Source organism: Trichogramma pretiosum, unplaced genomic scaffold (genome assembly GCF_000599845.2).
Source record: "Trichogramma pretiosum strain Unisexual culture from Peru unplaced genomic scaffold, Tpre_2.0 scaffold65, whole genome shotgun sequence".
Lineage (NCBI taxonomy): Eukaryota > Metazoa > Arthropoda > Insecta > Hymenoptera > Trichogrammatidae > Trichogramma > Trichogramma pretiosum.
In genome coordinates this window covers 379,359-400,132 of record NW_019641689.1, presented here as the reverse complement: position 1 = coordinate 400,132, position 20,774 = coordinate 379,359, and the positions used below count along the sequence as shown (strand labels likewise).

Below are 20,774 nucleotides of genomic sequence, written 5' to 3'. Positions count from 1 at the left end.
TCTCATCTATTTTTGTGTGTAAGCGAAAATTTATCTTGGCCTCTTCTCTTTTGCCCTCTCCATCTCTCTCTCTCTTTCTCTCTTTCGCGTAATTAAGAAATGTGTACCACTGTACACTCTCGCGAAGCTGGCAGAGATTTTAATAAATTTCATTTCTGCTCGTTAAAGTAATATGCAGCTCTTTAAACGCGTAATGAAGAGCGCTCGATGCGAAGCATGAAAAGTATAAAATTACCATCCCTTTGCTGCGCGATTTTATTCCCTCTCTGAAATTAGATGTTAATAAATATTTCGACGCGCGAGCTTCGCCTTTTATTTACGATTACAATTAAATTTAAAAAGTTAAGATCAACTATGTGGTCAGAATCATGTGTCCACGTACGAAATGGTCGATATACGGCGATGACCGAGAGGATGGAGTACAGAGCAGAGTAATGAAGAGGAGGCTGGGCTGTGCAATTGCCAATGGATTTACACAGATTGACTCGTCTCAATGAACGTCGAAACGCATCATCATCATCGTGGGCAAACAGTGTGCAGACTCGAGAGCCGCACGTTAATGCACTCGTCGCGTGTACGCGTACGGTAGCTATACTACACACATAACCGAGGTGCATTGTGAGCTGGTTACATAAGAAGCAGGACAAGATTTGCCGCTGGCTATATTGCATAATTGCCACACATATTGGCAACTGATAATGCTCCGCTTGCTGCCGATCCCTGCTATATATATGCACCAAGGCATATAGACACAGCAGCGGCAGTAGCCGGTTTCCTTCGACCCTGACGTGCAACGGTTTCTGCTATGCTATACTGCGGGGAGCTGCAAAGACGATCCATCGCGAGGCTTGGACTGACCGACTGTATAGCTGCAAGAAAACGGGACGAGCGAGCGATGTATGCAAGTGTCGGATCTTCGTCGGGAGCGAATACGTGGTATACGCATGCGACGAAAAAAATCATACATCACGATCACGGGCCGGGTAGCGCCGTATATTATAAAACAGCTCGGCGATCGTCGTAAGGCCTCGTCATGTTCGCGATCATTATCCCCCGTGAGGCTGCGTAAACTATACATGGGCTAGCACTCACGCAGCTGCATAATATCCTATACTCTCTCGTAATACAGTTTATAAATTCTTTCTTATGGGCGATTTATAATTATCCGAAACTTGCCACCAATTCGGTATAAATAACGACCTTTGAGTTCCATTCATACTTGGAGCTGTGAAACTTGACCATTTTCGACTGTGCTTTTAATTTTAAATTACTCAAAACGACGAGGTTAGTAACGGTATGTAGGCATCAGTCAACTTATCGGCAAATCTCTTGAAAAAAAAGTCGCAAAATTTCTGCAGAATTTCTACAAGACATTTTTACAAAGAATTTTTACCTAATTTTATTCCTCCTCATACCATTACGCCCTGTATTCATATGGGTGCAGAGAAATGTTTCTCTTTTGTGTTTGTGTGTGTCTGTGTGTAATACATAAGAGTACATGGCCAGTCGATCGCTCGCTAATATTACAATTAGTACGCTCAGTCACTATATTAAGAAATTCTTGCCGTAAGAAGTGTTTACAAATAATATCTGCAAAAGTGTACAGTAGGAAATAAGGCACAGTGTTGGCTATTCAAGGCACATAACTTCGAATAATTTCTTAGTAATATCGTGAAAATTCACAGTAATTTACTAAAACCAAGTGAGAGCTGGGAAGCAGAAAGGATTCAGTTAGGTATACAACTTTTTATATATTTTTTTAAACGATCGTTAAAGTGTTAAAGAAGAGCCGTATGATGACTCGTCGGATGTTGACGACGATTGCGATGATCCAGTGACACCTCAAACATCACATAAATTTAGTACATAATCGGAACAAACCCTTCGAATGTGACAAATGTCTCAAATCCTTTTGTGACAAGAGAGACCTTAAACGTCACGCCAATGCAGTACATTTTTGAGCAAACTTTTTGAATGTGAGACTTGTCAAAAATCATTTAAAGAAAAGCATACGCTCAAAATACACATAATGACGGTACATAATTAGAGCGAACCCTTTGAATGTAAGATTTGTCAAAAATCATTTAGAAGTAAAAATCAGCATATAACTCACAGAAATGTATATGGAACTAACCTTAGGAGTATGAGATTGGTCCTGAGTCATTTGGATCTTACGAAGACTTCTGCAATCACATGAGTAAATATAAAAATTTTGTTGCTACTTACTTTTGAATATTTTTTGTGAAGAACATTAAAGTATTCTTAATTTTTATTAATCTTGTCATGCTTATATAAAAAACCTACATATCTTTTTTACATTTACTAAAATATAAATAATATTTCCCAAGTACTTACTCACGTCAATGAAGTATAACTTCATAAGTTTTATCTTTCGAATTGAGTCAAATTAAATTGTATCACATTTTATTTAAAGGGTGTGTATTCATTTGAAAATTCGTCTATGGTCTCTACGTACACTAGCAGTAAGTTGTATCGGTTCCTGCAATAGGATGGTCGAGGAATATGTACAAGTATACCGAATTTCACGTTTCAAAGAACCAAATCAACTTACATTTAGTGTACGTCCGAGTCGTATTTATAAACATGAAATAGTAAAAGTTTTAAAAACACTAAATGATAAAAAGATTAAAAAAATTTTTTCATACCAGCCCCACGTGCCCCACGTGCCTCACGTGCCCTGGGACTTTTCTGTTTTTCGCGGCCTAGGGCAGTAATATACTATAAGACTATGTTATCGTATCGGAAGTATCATTAATTGCTTTTGAAAAGATGTCGAAAGCAATACGCAAATACAAAAAAAACGGCTTCGAATCATTATTAGCTATAAGGCAGCAGGTGGATAAACCTAATGCACAATCATCAATGGCAATGACCAGTACAGAATGTGGATGTTCAAAGTCCAAGTCTACAGTCAACAAGTGAACCGATGTTTTCCGTAAACACATGCACAATAAGCGTAATCGAAAAAGAAAACACAATTTCGTGGATATTATCGCACGGACGTTTTGTCAAAGTCAACGTATTAGACAAGATGTCAATAATCATGACGTATGAAAAAACATCAAGTTTGAAAGTAGCGCTACAAAGGCTACAATGGAAACATGACTTACACCTGGCGAAAGAATAATTTGAATATCTTCAGCAAGATAGAAGCAGTTTTATTTTGTTGAAAAATGATCGATGCCGTTTTACCGAGGTTACGTTATTAATTGAGTTGAAGGCATTATTGCCGTTTACACAAAAAATACGAGTGTAATTTTGCACGTAATTTTTGGCGAAAATTGCCAGAGACGGCGTAATTACTATAAAAGCTACATCTCGTTTAGGTGCCACAGCAAGTTGCATCGGGAGCTTGATCGCATATCATACATCATATATATTATTTGCATTGTGCGTGTATACGTGCGAGTAGGCATGAGACAAGATACATCGGAGGACACGCAGCGGTACACGCGCGCTATATATCGTGTCGTAGCTCTCGCGCATAAGCTGAGAAAGTCGCCGAAGCAAGTGACACAAGAGTCGTATATGCATACAGAGCTATACGGGCGCAGATACGTCATACAAGTTTACTACTATATGTGCTCCGTTCTGCAAGGGAGTTTGCGTTACATGCATGCGTATCGAACGCGCTTGTGTGCATGTGTGTGAGAAGCTCCGCTGATAGTGGGAGCAGCGCGAAAGGAGCGCAAAAGGAGTGCGAGCGCAAAAGTAAAGTAAAGAGGAGAAGCGCCTCATGCTGCTGTATGTATAGCTAGCTATACGAGTTGCGAGAGCTCCCGAGAGTGCGAACTCGTGCGAACTGCAGCAGACTACCGAGGTGGACTATATATAGCAGACTATATAGCAGACGTATAGGGCAGATTATATAGGAAGAGAGCAGTGCGCGAGAAAGAGAGAGAGAGGGAGAGGGTATATCGTAACGAATATCGCGCGAGTATAGCACAGTGTTGGCAGTAGTCGTCGTCGTCGTCGGCGCAAAAGCCGTGCAAAGCAGCGCCAGCGCAGCGCAGGCCAACAGCCGGTGCCGCCGAGCCGAGTATCCGACTGCTATAATACTGTATACGAGTGCGGCGTGTGGTAGTGCGTGGTGGGAAAGGGCGCACAAGACTCCCCTCTGCCTCGCATCGCGAAAGCATCGCCACAGTAGTAGTTGCGCCGCGCACTTTCGACCAAGAGCCAGGGGTTCGCGTGTAGAGCGCAGTTCACTCTGCCGAACCCGCACGAAGCGACACAGCGACCTTCTGTGTTTAGCGCTAAAATTTACACGCGTACACGCACTAGAAAACGCACACAATACATGCACACACACCTACGTATAATATCGATGCACGTACGACATATAAAAAGGACGCGAGTGTACTCCGATACTACTCGTTTCGCCTTGTAGCGGGAGTGTGCTACGTTACGATATCAAGTGTGCTACGAAAGAGAGAGAGAGAGAATAAGTGCTGTGCGGGTACATATAGAAGACCCGAAAACCCCACTGCAGTCCAAGTGACATACGTACACACACTCATAATAATAATAATATAAATATCTAACACCAGGCACACACAGGTGCGCGAGCGCTGCGGAGCACGTGCGCGACGAATCGTGAGCGGCCGCAAGTATACTCTACTGCTACATAGTATATACGTAGTAGCACAGGCCCTGCTCCGCATGTGTCAATTACAATAACAAACAAAACAAGTTAAATAGCAGTGACGATGTTGTGCCAGCAGCGAGCCAAATAATAATAAAGGGCTCGCATCAACACCATACTAACGTTGTGCCGCTTTAATAATACTGTCGAGCGATCGTCATCAGAGTGCGCGCACGATCATGAGCGCTGACGAGTCGCCGTCGCTTACGATCCAACTCGCGGCTACTACCACCAATAGCGAGGCTCTCTGACACGCTCCGCGTCGCGGATGAGCGTCGATCGTTTTGCAGTGCGAGAGGCCCGCAGTGTCGATCAGCTAATTGCCGCGTCTGCCGCTGCTGCTGATTGCGAGTTATATACCTCTTCTTAATGTAAGCGTCGTTTGGCCTCAGGTCTCTGTGTTTGTGTTTCAAAGTTCACAACTATTGCCTGGCCCGGGTGACTTTTATTTCGCCGTGAATAGTTACATTTAGTTTCTGAACCGCCTTCGAGCGAAGCCTCGTGCGGTGGTGCTTTGCTGCTTTTCTCGCTACGGGTTCTTAGAGATAGAGAGAGAGAGAGACGGAGCAGCGAGAGCCACCCGCGCGCGCCGGTCTTGGTGCACCGAGAGAAGCGTCGACGAGTGCAGTGTCTGTGCGCGGATATTATCCATAATATGCAACCGGACTCGATAATGCGCGACGTCGACAACTCCGTGGACAAGCTGCGCGTCGTCAACAACAATTACAACAACAACGTCGACGTCGTGGTGGTCGAGTCACCGGGCGCGATGAACAACGGCGCCGGTGGAAGACACGCCGCTGGCCCCGATCACAACATCAACATGTATCACCAGATGGGCGACGACGGCCTCACGCAGATCGGCCAGGTTTTTCACTCGGCTTACCAGTCGATCGTCGCTGGACAGCCTCAGGTATAACTCAATGATACACCCCCTACCCTACCATCAGGCGACGCGCGTCACAAGCTCGCTACGTATTACTGGCCACGGACCCACACGCTTATCCTCGCATACTTGCGAATCGAGCCCGATGTATACCAGAGAAAGAGAGAGAGAGCACCGTGTGCTGCGTCGCTCTGCGTATTCTCTCCCTTTTAGGCCAAGACTAAAATTAGCTTCGGGCTATGCAGGCGTGCGCAACTTATGTAGGTACACGCGCGAGTACGTAGCAACTTTAATGCACTGAAATGAGAACCACCTGCCTGCCTCTCTCGTGCTGCATTTATACGTGCACCGCGGATCGGAGAGCATCTCGCGTATCGTTCCTTTAGCTGCACACATTTCCCAAGAGTTTGTGCAGTCGGAATTTTTGCGCAGATTCGAAAACAAGAGGTCGCGATTGCGCTTCTCTTTTTCTTCTTATTCTTCTGTTTCTGTTGCTGCTGCTGCTTACTTCTTAACGTGGCCCCGCGCAGATCGTGTGTATACGTTCACGACTTTGCGCCAAAGCAGCAGCAGCGATCCGACTTTTCAATTTCAGATAAGGCCACACTCACAAAATCGAGTCGGAAAGAAAGAGAGAGAGAAAGAGAAGACGCGCTCAAGCGAAAAGTCTAGATATACAAATTAATTGTCGCCCGGTCTTGCCTGCCACGCTGCTATATACACACGCACTAACACCGCGATAGCTGTTTGATGAGAATTAATTCCTCGATAAGAATGATCAAATAATGAGCAATGCGCGCGGCCTGGCTCGCTCGCTCAAACTCACTGCTTTGACTTTCGAAGCAAAGAGTCAATTGTTGTATACGCCTTGAGTTTTTTTCCCCGTTTCGTCAATTTTATTTTTTCTCTTTGACGTGTAATCAAACCGAATTTGTCGCTAATTTCGCTCACATACATATATCGCGGACTCAACGGAGCCTTTTGGGAGACGCTTTCCGCGCGCCACAACGTGCTTTTTTGCTATTGTATACAGCAGCAGTCGCGTTGACGTTTACGCGCTCGTGTATACATGTCGCCGCCTAGCTCAGCGATGAGCTATAATAATTCTCCTTGAGGCACACTGTCGCGTGAGTCCACAAACAGATGCACGATCGAGAAGGAAAACACATTGGCTCGCACTCATGATATACACATCGCGCACAGAGAGGCCACTTATAATTTATTTGGGATGACTCGAGCGCGCGAGTCTAGCAAATAATTGCGGGCGACTGTAACGCCGTCGTTCGTCTCTCGCGCCTATATACTGCTGCATTGTCACCACAAGCTTTGACATAATAACATCGAAGAAAAAACGTTTTTCGTGCCTTGCATTCGTTTCGTGTACATACTTTGCTGCAGGCGTGTGCCGCGTTGCGCTTACGTAAAGGTCGTCGTTATAGGTGTCAACTTACCGATGCTTCAAGAAGCATAAAAAGCTGTAAAAAAAGCTCATTTTAAATTGATAATTTTTTAAACAAAAATCCATCCCTTTCTAATAGTTTTCGAATGCTATACATTTTTTAAATGTCATTTCAATGATTTTGATCTAATCCTCTCGAACTTGATCATAATTTTCATTGATTAAAGATTGTTGGGCAATCTTCCCTCGGTAAACTTGTAATGTTATGTAACAACATCGTATATCTATGGAGATAACTTGTATTGATGTACATGCATGCGCTATCGTGAATAATTACAGTGAATAATATCGTGATCAGATTAAAGATGACAGTGTTTAAATAATTAAAATTCCATCCGCAATTGATTTCCTTATTCCAAATTATTTTCGAATGATAGTAACATGACGAGATGTGTCATCAGTCATCCCTGTGTAAAAATGAAAATTTCCAATCTCTTCATTCAAAACTTCGTAAATAATTAGAAAACAACAAAACGATATACTAGAAATGCTTGGCACGTACGCACGAAATGTTTGATGTTTTAAAAATAAAGCATGATCTAAGCCGAAGAAACGTTTACCCTTACTAAGTAAAAACTGAGCTTCGACCATAATTATTATTAAAGGTTTTTAAAAGTATTAAAAGTAAATTTCGTAGCTCTGAGCTGAGTAAATTATTTAATGCAGAGCACACACACGCGCGCGCGCGTGCACAAAGATAGTTTATTTAAATCTGCGGAGCAGTAACTCATCATCTTGGTATTGTTTCGTTAAATGGAATTTCTATCTGATTTAAATGCAACTAAGCTAGAAATAATACGATTATGCGTTAGCTTATTCTGTTTGTTAATCTGCTTTGCACACCATTGTTAGTCGCGCGCGCGCGGAGCACTATAAGGGAAGGAGAGAGACAGAGCGAGAGAGAGAGAGAGAGCAGGATTCGTTATACATCGATTTTCTCTCTTTCTCTCTCTCTGCCGCTCCGTTGCCAGGATCGTAGCGCTATACCCGCTCCCCGGTTTCATCGTGAATTCACGACCCTTTCACTTCTCCAACACGGGGAATGTACATTTCGACCCACTTCGTCGCCAGATCTTTTCCGCACCGCTGAAGCACTGATACTAATTCAAATTTGAGATTCGAGCAAACTCGTAATGCGACAACAAAGCTCTCGTTCAAATATTTTGGCAGATTTTTTTTTTCTCGCTGGCAATGATTCGTGTGACAGATTTTATAAAGCTGCACGCAACTTGAAAATCGTAAGCTTGCAGAAAATATCGACTCGAATTATTATCTTTCGTGCGTTTTTAATGCCAACTAGGATCTGTTGTTGGAACTTGAATTTCTTCTTTTGCGTCTGCTCGTACGCTGAATAAATATTTCGTTCGCGTGTACGTAAATATCTATATTTATTTATGTTTATTTGATATATAGATGCAAGGAGCTTCGAAAAGCAAAAATAAACAATGCGGTCCCTTTCGCTAGCGGAATTATTGCCCGAGCAAATAAGCTCGCGCTACGGGCCGCGGAAAAGAGAAAAGAAGAAGAGAGAGAGAGAGAGATGATGAATAAGAGGAAGGAGGAGAGACGAAGAAGAAAAGGAAAAGGAAACAAAACAAAGAGATCGCGTGTATATGCTTATGAGCTTGTACGAAGGGGGAAAAAAGGGGAAAGAAGAAGAAGCACAAGAGTCTTGTGTGTTGGCAAGTACCGCTACGTCTTACTGATCGTAGTAAGAAATCGTGAACTTGGCGCTGTGCTTGCTGGCTACAGTGCTACGCTAGTTATCGTGTGTAAGGCTTTTTAGCGGCGAGTTTGTACGACTTGTCCACGTGTGCTGTTCGCTCGATGACCTCTCCGCATGCATTAAAAAGCTCAAATCTAGCCAGAGGATAGCTTTTGTGATCTTTTCGAGCTTTAATTTTGGGGATGGCCAAGTGCTTGACCTTCGCTAATTCATCTTTGCTCCTTTCAAGCAAACGTCGAAAAGAAATGAAATGTTTTACTTTTCAATCTTCGAGTTCACCGAGACGAATCATTCAGCGAAGAAAAAATGCAATGACCCGCGCAAGTGCGAGAAGAACAAAAAATGGACAGTTATAATCGTCGAGCGCGTATAATGAGCAATTTGTGCATAATTACCCGCGGCGCACTGGTATATTCATCGTCATTTCTTTTTATCGGGTTGTTTTTTCTCGAATATGTTAAACAGTTGGATCCATTGCAGGTACCGAGCAAGTGCTGCAGCGTAAAAAAAGCAAAATATTTCAGTACGGAGAGCTGCGTTCCACGCGAGATAATTTACTTTACAGGAATGAATTTTTTTTTATTATTCTCGTGTACTTAGCGATAAAGATAAACATTCGATCGAGATAAGCTGGGCATGGTAATACAATCTCAAGTTTTTTTTTGAGAGCTCTGCGCGCGGCGTATCGGGCAGGTAGAAGTGTGCAAGTTGGAATCAAGAATGAAGTGTGACACTTGACGATAACAGCTCGTAATATATTACGCACCTCGAGCTCGCGCATGTAATTATACTGTTTTCGTGCACGACGAGGAGACCAATACAACATGAAATTCTCTCTTATTAAACTGCGGCGTCGTGGTCGCGCGCAGCAGCAGCAGCAGCGGCACACGAATTCCATACACGTTCGAGGCACGCGTGCACTGCGTAAATCCAATTGGATAAGAGACTCGTTGAGGGGCAACGATAAGAGAAAGTATATTATAAATATGTCGTATGAAACCAAGAATCGCGAGCAGTATAATATGATGTATACTACATGTAGCGGAGGCTGGTTATTGCACGCTGCTGCTGTCAAATTGGCCCGACCCGATCTCAGGCGTGCGTGCGCGATAATAGCCGAACCGCGACCGAACCCCGCTAGCCATGGAGTTGACTTATTTTACAAATAAAACTGTTTTGCACAGCGGGGATTTAGGGGTCTGTGCATACCTTACACAGCTTCTAAAATCTTGAAAAATAATAAACAATCGCAGCAATGATTGATGATTATGTATAAAAAATTACATTGAGCATAATTACACGATAAGGCGCAACATATTTTCTAATGTGTAAATGTCATCTCGCAGTAATTAGTTTTTGATTATTACAATACTCAAATCAGAAGGAATTTATTTTCCTTCTTTCACTTGTTTACCAATCAGGCGATTTTTTCAGCTATTCTGAAATGCAGTATGCGAATCATTTTCTTTTCAAGTCAGACAGCGGAGTTTTCTAGGCGTATTTGGCACCAAATTCTATTAAATCATGCAAGGGAAAACCATCTGTTTTAGGTGGCCAAAAGTAGTTTTACACCTCGTCGTCCATGAGAGTACACGTTTATATACACGATCGGACTGACACTGACTCGACGATAAAACGAATACGCGTTACATATATAGAAAGACGAGGGTAGACGCAACAACACCGGCTTATAAGATAGTGCGCGCGGACCAAACACGTATTCACGCATGCAGGGTATAACATTGGCTACGGCCGAGCGAGCGCACAAGAAAATCGACAGCTGTCGGCCATTATTTGATGAATAGCACTTGTGTGTATGTGGTGTGTGTAGCCGAGGCTAAGGAACTCGCATCTCATTCTCTCTCTCTCTTGAGATGCCGTAATTTCACTCCCGGAGCTCACTTTCTGGAGTAATTCCAGGTATCGTTAAACTCGCCACTCGCGCCATCGACTCGAATAATTGACCAAACTCGCGCACACGCCGCTACGTTCGCTCGCGCTCCTCTTTTTCTCTCTCGGCCCTTCTCTACGTGCATCGTTCTCGCAAACATCTTCAACTGCAGTTCGTACATTATGCGCTATTCGCGCATGCCGATGTACCCCTTGGAATCATCCCAAGAAAATTTCCTCTCCCCGCGCACTCGTGTTTTCTTTCTCGCGCCTATGTAACGTCAGTGTGACATCGCAACGTTATTTTTACTTTATCAATTCTCTGCTTTTTCTCATTTGTAATTTAAAGGACTGCTTCGTTTCTCAAAATTGCTAATAACTCGCGTGAGAATTCGCCGGCTGAAAAAGGCCAAAAAGTTCCGGATAAGTCGAATAAGTAGGTATTATGCGAAAAGTTGCCCCGAGATCCACATGCTCGGCTCGGCTCGGCTCGGCTCGATGCTCTCGTTTTTTAGTTTTCGCGTGCGCAAAAGTTACGGGTGTACGCGCGCGCGTCGTTCCATGGCGCGAGGCGTGACGGCGCCGTTCTTCGCTCGGGCTTGCTATATACAGTAGAGAGCGGCGAAAGTAAGTTTCGGCCGTGCTGCAGCAGCGAGGCCCTCTCTTTGGCCCTCTCACGCGCGCGCACACGCCGGCTCCTGTACTTCCAGCCTAATAATTCGTCGATCCAACTCGTGCGCCCGAGAGAGAGAGAGAGAGAGAAAAAGTGCGCGCGAAACGTCCGCTCCTGCAGCCGATCGTTCTCGAGCCAAACTTTCCTTCTATGTTGGCTATACGCCTCGGCTCTCCGCCGTCTGCTTCCTTTGCTTGGATAGCTTTTGCGATCGCTTTTTTTTATATTAAATTTCGAAGCGATCCGAGAAAGAAAATAAGCTGTACGTTGAAAGAGAGCAAAATACGCGCTTGTAGCCGAAACACTGTCTAGAGATAAAAAGAGAGAGTTAGGCTGAAAAAAGGTAATTAGCCCTCGGAGCCTCGTGTACAAGAAACATTTTCAGCACACACGCCTCTCTCGAATAATAGACCGTCCGAGCTATTTCACTTGCTCGTCGTTGCGATACTGTGCCTTCGGTGGCTGCTGCTACACGAATCCTCCTCCTCCTCCTCCTCTTCCTCGGCTCCGATAGTCAAAAACGGCCGTGATTCTTTACGCCATAAATGTATATGGACGCGTTTTAAGGGCTACTTCCGTTGCCCTCGCCGCCACCGCTTCTCTCCGCTCAGCTCACGTCCGGTTGTTCGAATTTCTTTACGTTCTTGATATTCGAGGCTTTCATTTCGAGCCGCACCAGCCTATACCATTTTTTCGTCCTGCCTCTCTCTTTCTTTATCCGAAGCCCGGAGCTCTTGAGTATTTTTCGGCTCTCCAATTGTCTTAGCTCTTTTTCTTTCTATTTCTTTCTTGGGCTAAAAAAACTCTTGGCTTCGTTTTCGGCTGCGATTCGACATCCTTACTCTACAAGTATGTTTTTCGTCTTGGCTCATTTTCGATTAACTCGCGAACAAGAAAATTTGGTTCCAGACATTTTTTTTCTGTGATTCGTGAATTACTTTAATCTTGACGAACTACATCGCTATAAAACATAACTGAATTTAAACCTAATTCTTTGCTTAAAAAAAAAAAATTATGCAGTACAGTCGAAAATTTTGCTTCATTCCATAATAACAATCCATGTTTGACGATGCTCTTGAAATGTAAATTAAGCCAAAGGTTAAAAAAGTAACGTTTTAATTGAAGTGAGTTCAGTATTCGACCATTTATTTATTATCCAGTATTGCGCTTCTCGAATTTCGACGCTAATTTTTCTCCACACATCATCGAAAAATGCGATACTTTCATCTCGTTTCCTCGAAGCATCGAGAGTCGTCGACTTAAAAACCATCGGAGGTTTTTAATAATTCGAGAGATTTTCCTCTGCATCTGCCAGTCTGCGTCACTTGCTCGCGCATTACGCTATAAGATTTGTTGGTTATTGGCCATCTGTCCATTTCACGCATTATTTGTCAAAGATCAAGACGTCGCGGCGCGAAGATTTACTTTTTTCCGTAACGTTCCACGTACATCGTCACTTTCTGATAACTGAGATTCTTTTTTCCAAACTACATTACGGTTAAGATATAAAAAAACGGTTATAGTAAAAAACGTCGGCTTTGGTTGTCAACGAGCGTTACTTGTATCGACTCGAAAAACATATGTCTCGACGAAAATACGAAAATTAACGAGGCCGGGAAACGAAATAAATGCGCCTCTCTCGCGCATCGGCAAATAATTCGTGAAACTCGAGCGCTCGACGCCGCGCTGCATCGATCAGCGATCAGAATAACTGGAGCAAAATCGAAAGCTACTGTACTATATCGCCGCGTGTACGCGCGGCGCGCGATTCGATTCGAAGGCAGTAGAGAATGACAGCTGCCCTCTCGAACGCGTTGCCGCGGCGCACTTGGACCCCAACAAGTGCAGAGAGCAGCCAGCTATATACGCGAACAGATGCTCGCTCGGCTCCGTTGTTGCTTCATAGCTAGATGTACAAATTGCAATGCAATTTGCTCTCGATATATATGCCTCGAGTTCCGTTCTCGCGCGCGTAACCTTGACTCACTTTTTCGCCCTCTACCCTCTCTCTCTCTCTCTCGGCGCGATATCCCATTATGTCGCGCGTTTGTATAAAAGCAAGAATATAAATTGAGCGCCGATGCGCGTAATGGAGCAGGAGCGAGCGTACGATTGTTATATTGAAAATAATATATCGATAGTTGTGTAATGTTTACACGCAAATGATGTACGCACGGGGATGGAAATCGAATAAGGCATATATCGAGGCCCACAGTCGAGCATTGCGGGAGTCTTACTCAAGTCTCTCTCTTGTTTGCACACATATTTAGCTCTCCGAAGCAGCTTCACCGAGTATCGTCCACAATTCCGATATTATCGAGTGAAGCCGTCAATGCTTCGCCGCTGCAGGGCAGTATACAAGCTCGAGCCAGGAATACGTACGAGCTGCCCGGTATAATATAGCCTAATGTCCGACAAACCCAATTGAATCAGAAGTGCGCGAGACATATAGGACGATAGAGAGAGAGATGCCGGACGCGGAGAAGCAAATATGCTCTCGTCTATGTATATAAGGTAGCTAGGTATAGGCAAGCCATGATTATCCATGGCTCGTGTTTGCTTACTAGGGGATAGATATATATAGAGCTCGTGCTCGAGCCGCAGCACGAGTGCCGTTTGCTCGTCGCCGCACGACGTTTGTTGTCGTCGTCGGAGAAGGAGGACCTACATATACCTAGCTACGGTTGCCCAGCAGTCTCCTCTCGACTACTTGATTCTATTACATTTCCAACGCAGCAGTTTCTCTCGCCTCTTTGACTCCTTCGAGCCGCAGCGCAGCAAAGCTCTCAAAGCGACTCCGATTCGTTTGACGTATACGTGCGCGTTGTGCAGCGAATATAATGCCGAATAATAATGACGATACTATATCGATGTTGCTTCTGTGCTTACAGTGTACGGAGGCAACGGCTCGAGCTTTATGTGAATAAAGACGATCGATACACGACGGGCGACGAGCTGCTCGCAGAAAAGCCGAAGAATAAGTTAAGAGCTGAATTAGGAAAATGAAAGCAAACAGCTAACGCCGATTGGCAAAGTCGCACAAATCGTCTCTCTGATTGTCTCTATTACTCACTCTGAACTTTTAAGTACGATTAAATCGATCGCGTGATTTTTTTTTCGTGTGACGCGCGGCCTGTTGCGCGAAGCACTAAACGCGTAATGCCAGCGCAATTCTCAAGAGTACCACTACGCGCTCGACTAATGTGCATATGGTGGGCGTCAACGATCTATTTTATACAAAAGCGATTGACTCTTGAAATACTTATGCGTTTCTTTATTACCTAAATTTCATTGAAAAACATTCAATTTTACAGAATATTTTATATTCCGAGTCAAACTCAAAATAACAATAATGATACAATTTTTTATAACTAAATGAATATGCTTTATTAATACATAACGTAATTCATTTATTATAACCGTAACAATAAAAACGAATTTAAAAATGTGTATTATTTTTATTGTTGTAGGTGAGTAATCGTTTGTCAAGCAACATGCAGCCGGATGATTGGCAGGGGTGAGATAAAACTTGAACTTTGTTCGAAAGAAAAACCGTTTCGATTCTTCTCGAGTTAACGTACAAAAAGCAGCAGCAGCAATCACAATAAAAACCAATCGTACACGAACGCGATACAAAGCGAATACATGTCTTCTCAAATGAGTCGCGATGCGGACGCTCATAAAAACGAGCTCAGCTATTAACTCCTTGTTTGTTTGTGTTTAAACTCCAATTTTATTAAGGTCTATAATGTCTTTCGGAGACGTTTAGAGAGGAGTATAGAATTTTCGCTATGCGTGTGCCTCAAGAATTTCCGTCGATATCCGAGAGGCTGTTTTTATATTTTCTACCGTGACAAGCGTGCGCCATATGGCTCGACATTGAGAGGGAAATAATAGATGTCTTTAGCCGCTGCGGAGCGCACGATAAATGACCTATGCTAATCAAGCGCGCAGAGCCGCACCATCTTATTTCATTCGTTTTTCTCGAATTCATGGCGAGTCCAAGTCGCGGCGGCTCTACACTTTGGTATAATTCACGCTTCCTCCCCGATCACTTTGGTCGCAGCGAGCGACGTCGGGAACTCCTCCCTCGCGTTTATATTATAAAGCTTCGGAACCGATAGCGAGCGCAGAGTCGAGCAACTCACTCGTACTGGCTGTCTTTTTGTCGTTGTCGCCAGACCCAAGCCTCGTTCGTTCCGATTTCGAGGGCAACATTATGCATCGGTGCTTCTCTTCTGCCGCTTTATCGCTCTCGCACTCTAACGTAACCTATGGATTTCAGTTTTAGTTTCTGCGTTGTGTGCTTGTGTGCGTGTACGTCGCCGCGCAACGCGTTGCTTGTATTTTTCACGCGCTATCATAGCACATAGAAAGTCCTCTCGAGCGTGGCTCCGATCTTTGAGCGTACTTGGACCCTAGAGAGCAGTAATTGACGATTTTAATGGCCCGAACGTTTATCGAGAGCACATCCCGAGACACATGCCGTGTAGTTTATACATATAAAAGGCATCCTCTTTCCTCTTCGCGGCAAAGTATACATAAAGCGACTAACCGAGACCGCGTCGAATTTCGTTTATGGCTCGATGCCGTATACTTATGGCTCTGGTCCACAATATGTTAGCCATTAAATCGCGAGTGAGAGAGAGAGAGAGACGTTCCTCCGAGCCAAGCGAGAAAAACGAGCTCGCGCGCGCATTAAAGATCGGATCGCTTATGTACACGTACGAATCGTCGTCTTTGCTCTGCGAGTACATAAGCGCGCGAATGATATCAAATCAAAAGTTGCGCGCCTGCCACCACGCCGAAAGCTCGTCGCGTCGCGGTACGAAGAAATAATATAACGCGCGTACGCGGCTATAAATCAACGGAATTTTTGCTCGCTGCGCTCGAGCAAACTTTTTTGAGAAACTTTCTGACAAACTGAAAACGAGCGCATTATAATGTCGCGAACACGTCTCTCTCTCTCTCTCTCTCTCTCTCTCTCTCTTTCGCGTACTGTTCGCGTAAGTTATCTACGCGGCAATACACGGAATCCGTTTGCCTGCGCGCAAAACTTGTGCTGGCACACAACTCGTTGCTGCACATTGCAACTCTCTCTCTCTCTCTCGCATGTGAACTAGCTAAAAGGACATCGTCCGACGATTTATGAACGACTAACAAACAAAACGAGCCTCGACACCTCGCAGCAGCAGCAGCAGTATATATGTACCTATGCAATATGCAGTGCGCTAGTACATATCGTGCAGTACTATAGGTATATAGAGCGTCTCTGCGCACTACTAACATTCGCGAAATATGGCTATGAACCCTACCAGCGTGCGGCAGCGAAATGTTGCGCTTGTGCAAAATTGAGAATAAATCGTAGGAGGCCAAACTTTGCTCGCTACTCTTCCGAGGCGTCGAAATTACCCCCCTCTCCGCAGCCAGTTGTAATTTATCGATTATACTTTCTGCTATGTTATACTCGTGCGTGCTAGCCTACCTCTCGCGTGTTCCAGTTCCGACTTCCGAGCACGAAAACTACTACTGCTAGCTAGCTAGCTAGTCGATTCGCGCGCGCGCGACCTCGACAAGCCTCTCGAAACAATTTTTAATCTTCATTATGAAGCACTCATTCAACTGCGCGCTTTGCATATGGCAAATTTCTTTATCTCCCTGCGCTGGCAATAAAATGCGACGAGCTTCTGACAAATCAGCGGAGAGAGAGAGAGAGAATTCGCTGCTGCGCGAGAGGCATTAAATATATTTGTTTGTGCCGTCGTTGCTTTTTGTATACTGTCGTTGAATATAATTTAGAAGAATTGAAATTTGTTGTTCTCACGAAGCGATACTATCTCTGCATGAGGAGAGTGAGAGAGATGAATATTAGCCATATGAGAATTCTGACGCATGTATGGGAATACATTTTCGCCAAATACGAGGTCCCAGCGAATATATAGTAGCAGCGATATGAATAGGTCGCGTTCGTGCATATAAAAATGCAAATGAGCTGGTCATCGGCACCCATGAGCCATTGTACAAAAAGTAACTGCGCAGGATAAATCACTCGACGTGAATTGCCACGAAATTTCACTAGCTGCATAACGATAAAGTGCATTCAAATATGCGATATGCGCGCATGTGCACCAGCCTGACTATATTTTCAACTTTCAATGCCCGCGACTCTCTTACTACAAAGTTCAGATTCATTTCTAGTCGAAAGTAATGATTAATATCTTAAATAATTATACTGAGATACATGTTATTACAATATTTTCAAAATTTTGGTAAAAATTGGGTCATACAGTCATATATTTTATTTCTACGTGCTCGATGCTTCACTATTAAAAAGAAAAATCATTTGCACATTCAGCGTGACATTAGAGTTTTTGCCATTTAGAGTCTCATGGTGTCTTTCCCATGCGAGCATGAGGCCGCAGTTGTATCACCGCTTAATGTCATGTATGTGCTTGTTCCTCGTTTTCTCGAACCGCATCTTAATGGTTTTTCTATTTTAATCTAACAGTCTATTGTTGTTGTTTCGAATATTTTTTGCCCCTTTTCATTTCCTTTTCTCTGCGAACTTTCGACCGCACAATTATAATGACACAGAAAAATGGTCGAATATCCTGAAATTCGCTTCAACATTCAACGTAACGATACAAATAAGTGTGTGGTTTAACATGCAAAAATCACTCGGGTATTTGGTATGTCTGGTTGTTCTAACACTTTGAATTATATTTTCAAAATAATGACGTAATATAATTTTATAGATTATTTCGGTCGGATTTTGTTAGAATTATCTTATATGACTTTAAAAATCAAAACTAAAGCATTGCATTCTACTTGACATTCTTAGAATTTTAAAATCACATTTCATTGCAATGTTTATAGAATTAATTACTTTTACGTATCGCGTATACAATGAAACGATTTTTCCGATTCAGTGATTTGTCTTATTTCGGAATCTCAAACTCTCATTTTTTTCTCATTGAAAATAATCCTCCTCCAAATGGACTATAGTGCAACGTCAATAAAACAAAAACTCACGCGCATACATAGAACATATATAGATTTACTTGCAAGTCATCGACGCGCGCACGCGTTTAAAATATACAATGCACGCGCCGCGCGTGTTGTAAGCTCGCTCGCGAGAATGTTTATAGAGAAGAGAGGCACAGGCAGTAGTTGCTTCTTCCAACGCTCGAGCAATTTGTGTCATACGCGACATAATTCTTTTTTTCTTTCAACGTTTGTCATAGCGCGACGATATTGCTCGATAATCGTTACCAGGAATGTCAATCGCGCGCGCGAATAAAATAGCACAGCTTTAGATATATTGTCTCGGCCGTAATGCGCCTGAATTAACAAGTATAGTCTTGCGAGAGTGTGTCTATTCTATCTTAGCTATAGGACGTACACAGCAGTGCAGAGAAACGAAAATTAAGTACCATATTGTTTTGTCGATGTGTACTATACCGATCGTCTGCGCTTGTTAAGCAGTGCCAGCCATTTGCTACACACACACACACATACATAGTTGCGAGCAGCGTATCAGAAGATCATCATTCTCAATCGCGACGCGGCTCTAGCTTCGTCGATAGCCTATATTTTCTGGCGCACGTACCACAGCGTCTGGACGTATACACAGTAGCTTACAGATCGGGGTGGGTCGCGCGCAAATTGGCTAAACGATTCGAACCGGTAGAGCGTCGTGTTTACCGACAACTTACAGCTTCATCGTTGCGTTGTACACATACGTGTATCTCGCTGTTAGGAATGCGGATCGTCGCGTCAAGTGTCAAACTTGAATTATCGGAGCCTCTTCGAGCGCAATCTCGAATCCGATACTTTTGCCCTCGCACGCGAGCAATCGAGAATTATGTTCCGCGAGGCCCGGTTATTTTAGTCCAAGCGAGCATTACATATACACGCGAATCGACTGCACAAGCTCGACGCGATGTACACGAGCCAGCGAAATTGCGTATACGACGACGACGAGTAAATTACGAGGAGCGTGATTTCGATTGTCGCGCGCGTCAGCGCCGTGTATATATATCTGCATACAACACGTAGTATAGCTGGTAACACATGTTGACTGCAGATCGCGAGCTTGTATACGGATTGCAATAGCTCACACTCGAGTGCGAGACCGGAATCGTCGTCAACTTGTACTAAAACGAACAATTATTTATAAACTTCGTGTCGAATGGCAGGTAGTAAATTACATTGTAAACACATTGATGGTTAATTTCACTAAATGAAACTGCGATGAAAAAAATGATCGTAATACTAAAAATTTGCAATTGTTTCGATTCTTGTCTGCGAACCCGAGTAATGTGTCGATACGTCGATTTGTTTTTAATAAAAATGCGGGAATTTGCGGTTGGAAATCTCTAGGGTTTCCCACGAAAAATTTAATAATTCGAAAACAAACAAGTGAGTTCTTACTAATGTGCATGGTTTTTTTTTATCAGTGGAGCTTCGAAACGATCATTTCTTGCCGAATACATCATGAATATTAGTAAAAGTCATTATACTTTAAAAGTTTGACGATCCGCAAAAATATACTTTGTAATCTTTGGTAAATTGTTTATTTGTACAATGATCATGTTCGTCGGTGCTAATTTACTCTGCACTTGCGCAATTAGCACATAATTAAAGATCAAATCTATCTAAAATTAATCACTTGAACAATTTATTTTTGAATAAAAATTGACTCTCTAAAGAGACTGTGTTGCGAATTTCGACACTCTTATAAATCGATGACATATTATACAACAAGATCGATATCGTCTCTCACTTACAAGCATCTAAATGCGAACGTCACGACGCGCAGTCGGCTACTTGCTATTTCAAAGATTTTGTAAGACTTTTCCGGATCTCTATAATCTCGAAAGTCGTTTCTTAACTCTTTTTCTGCTAAAACTAGAGAAAATCCCAATTGTTTCGGCGTTGGTGTAAAGAAAAAAAAACTCGAGAATCATGTAGATTATTCTTACAAGAGAAGAAAAATAAAAGCCGTGACCAAATTTGGTTTGCTCGATAGAGAGTCTAAGAAAAATGAATAATTGATAAATAGAAGAGATAATTAGCAAGGTGTTTGCTTTTGGGTGTATAGACTTTTGAAAGCCGTGACTTTCATCACGAATCTCTCGTCGGGCGTGTAGTTGCGAGTTGTGTTATATACATTATGTACGTACAGGCATGCTACGTGCGCGTGTGCGTACATATATGCAAAAATGAGTCGAGAAAAAAAAGGTTTGAAAAAAGGGAAAAAGGAGCTGCTGCTGCTGCTGCTGGCAAGAAGCCGACGCTGAGAGGAGTAGCTATATATCGCGGCCTTGCTGAGCTGCCACGATGCTTTCTCGCCTGTCTCTCTCTCTCTCTTTTTGGTATAGTATATTTGACCAGCTATACGTACTACGCATTATTATATGTATACGCATGCAAAGAAGCTCGAGCTGTCTCGAGTCTCTCGTCGGATATACG

At 43.3% G+C, this 20,774-nt stretch overlaps 1 protein-coding gene across 1 annotated transcript in view; it reads left to right on the top strand.

Moving 5' to 3' along the window:
• The first annotated feature begins 4,164 nt into the window (after positions 1–4,164).
• Positions 4,165–20,774, top strand: part of LOC106651074 (protein daughterless) — a 71,657-nt gene continuing 55,047 nt past the window's right edge. Inside the window, exon 1 of the mRNA XM_023461738.1 lies at positions 4,165–5,579. Coding sequence (XP_023317506.1) covers positions 5,322–5,579 — 258 coding nt within the window. The 5' untranslated portion in view covers positions 4,165–5,321. The remainder of the gene's footprint in view (positions 5,580–20,774) is intronic.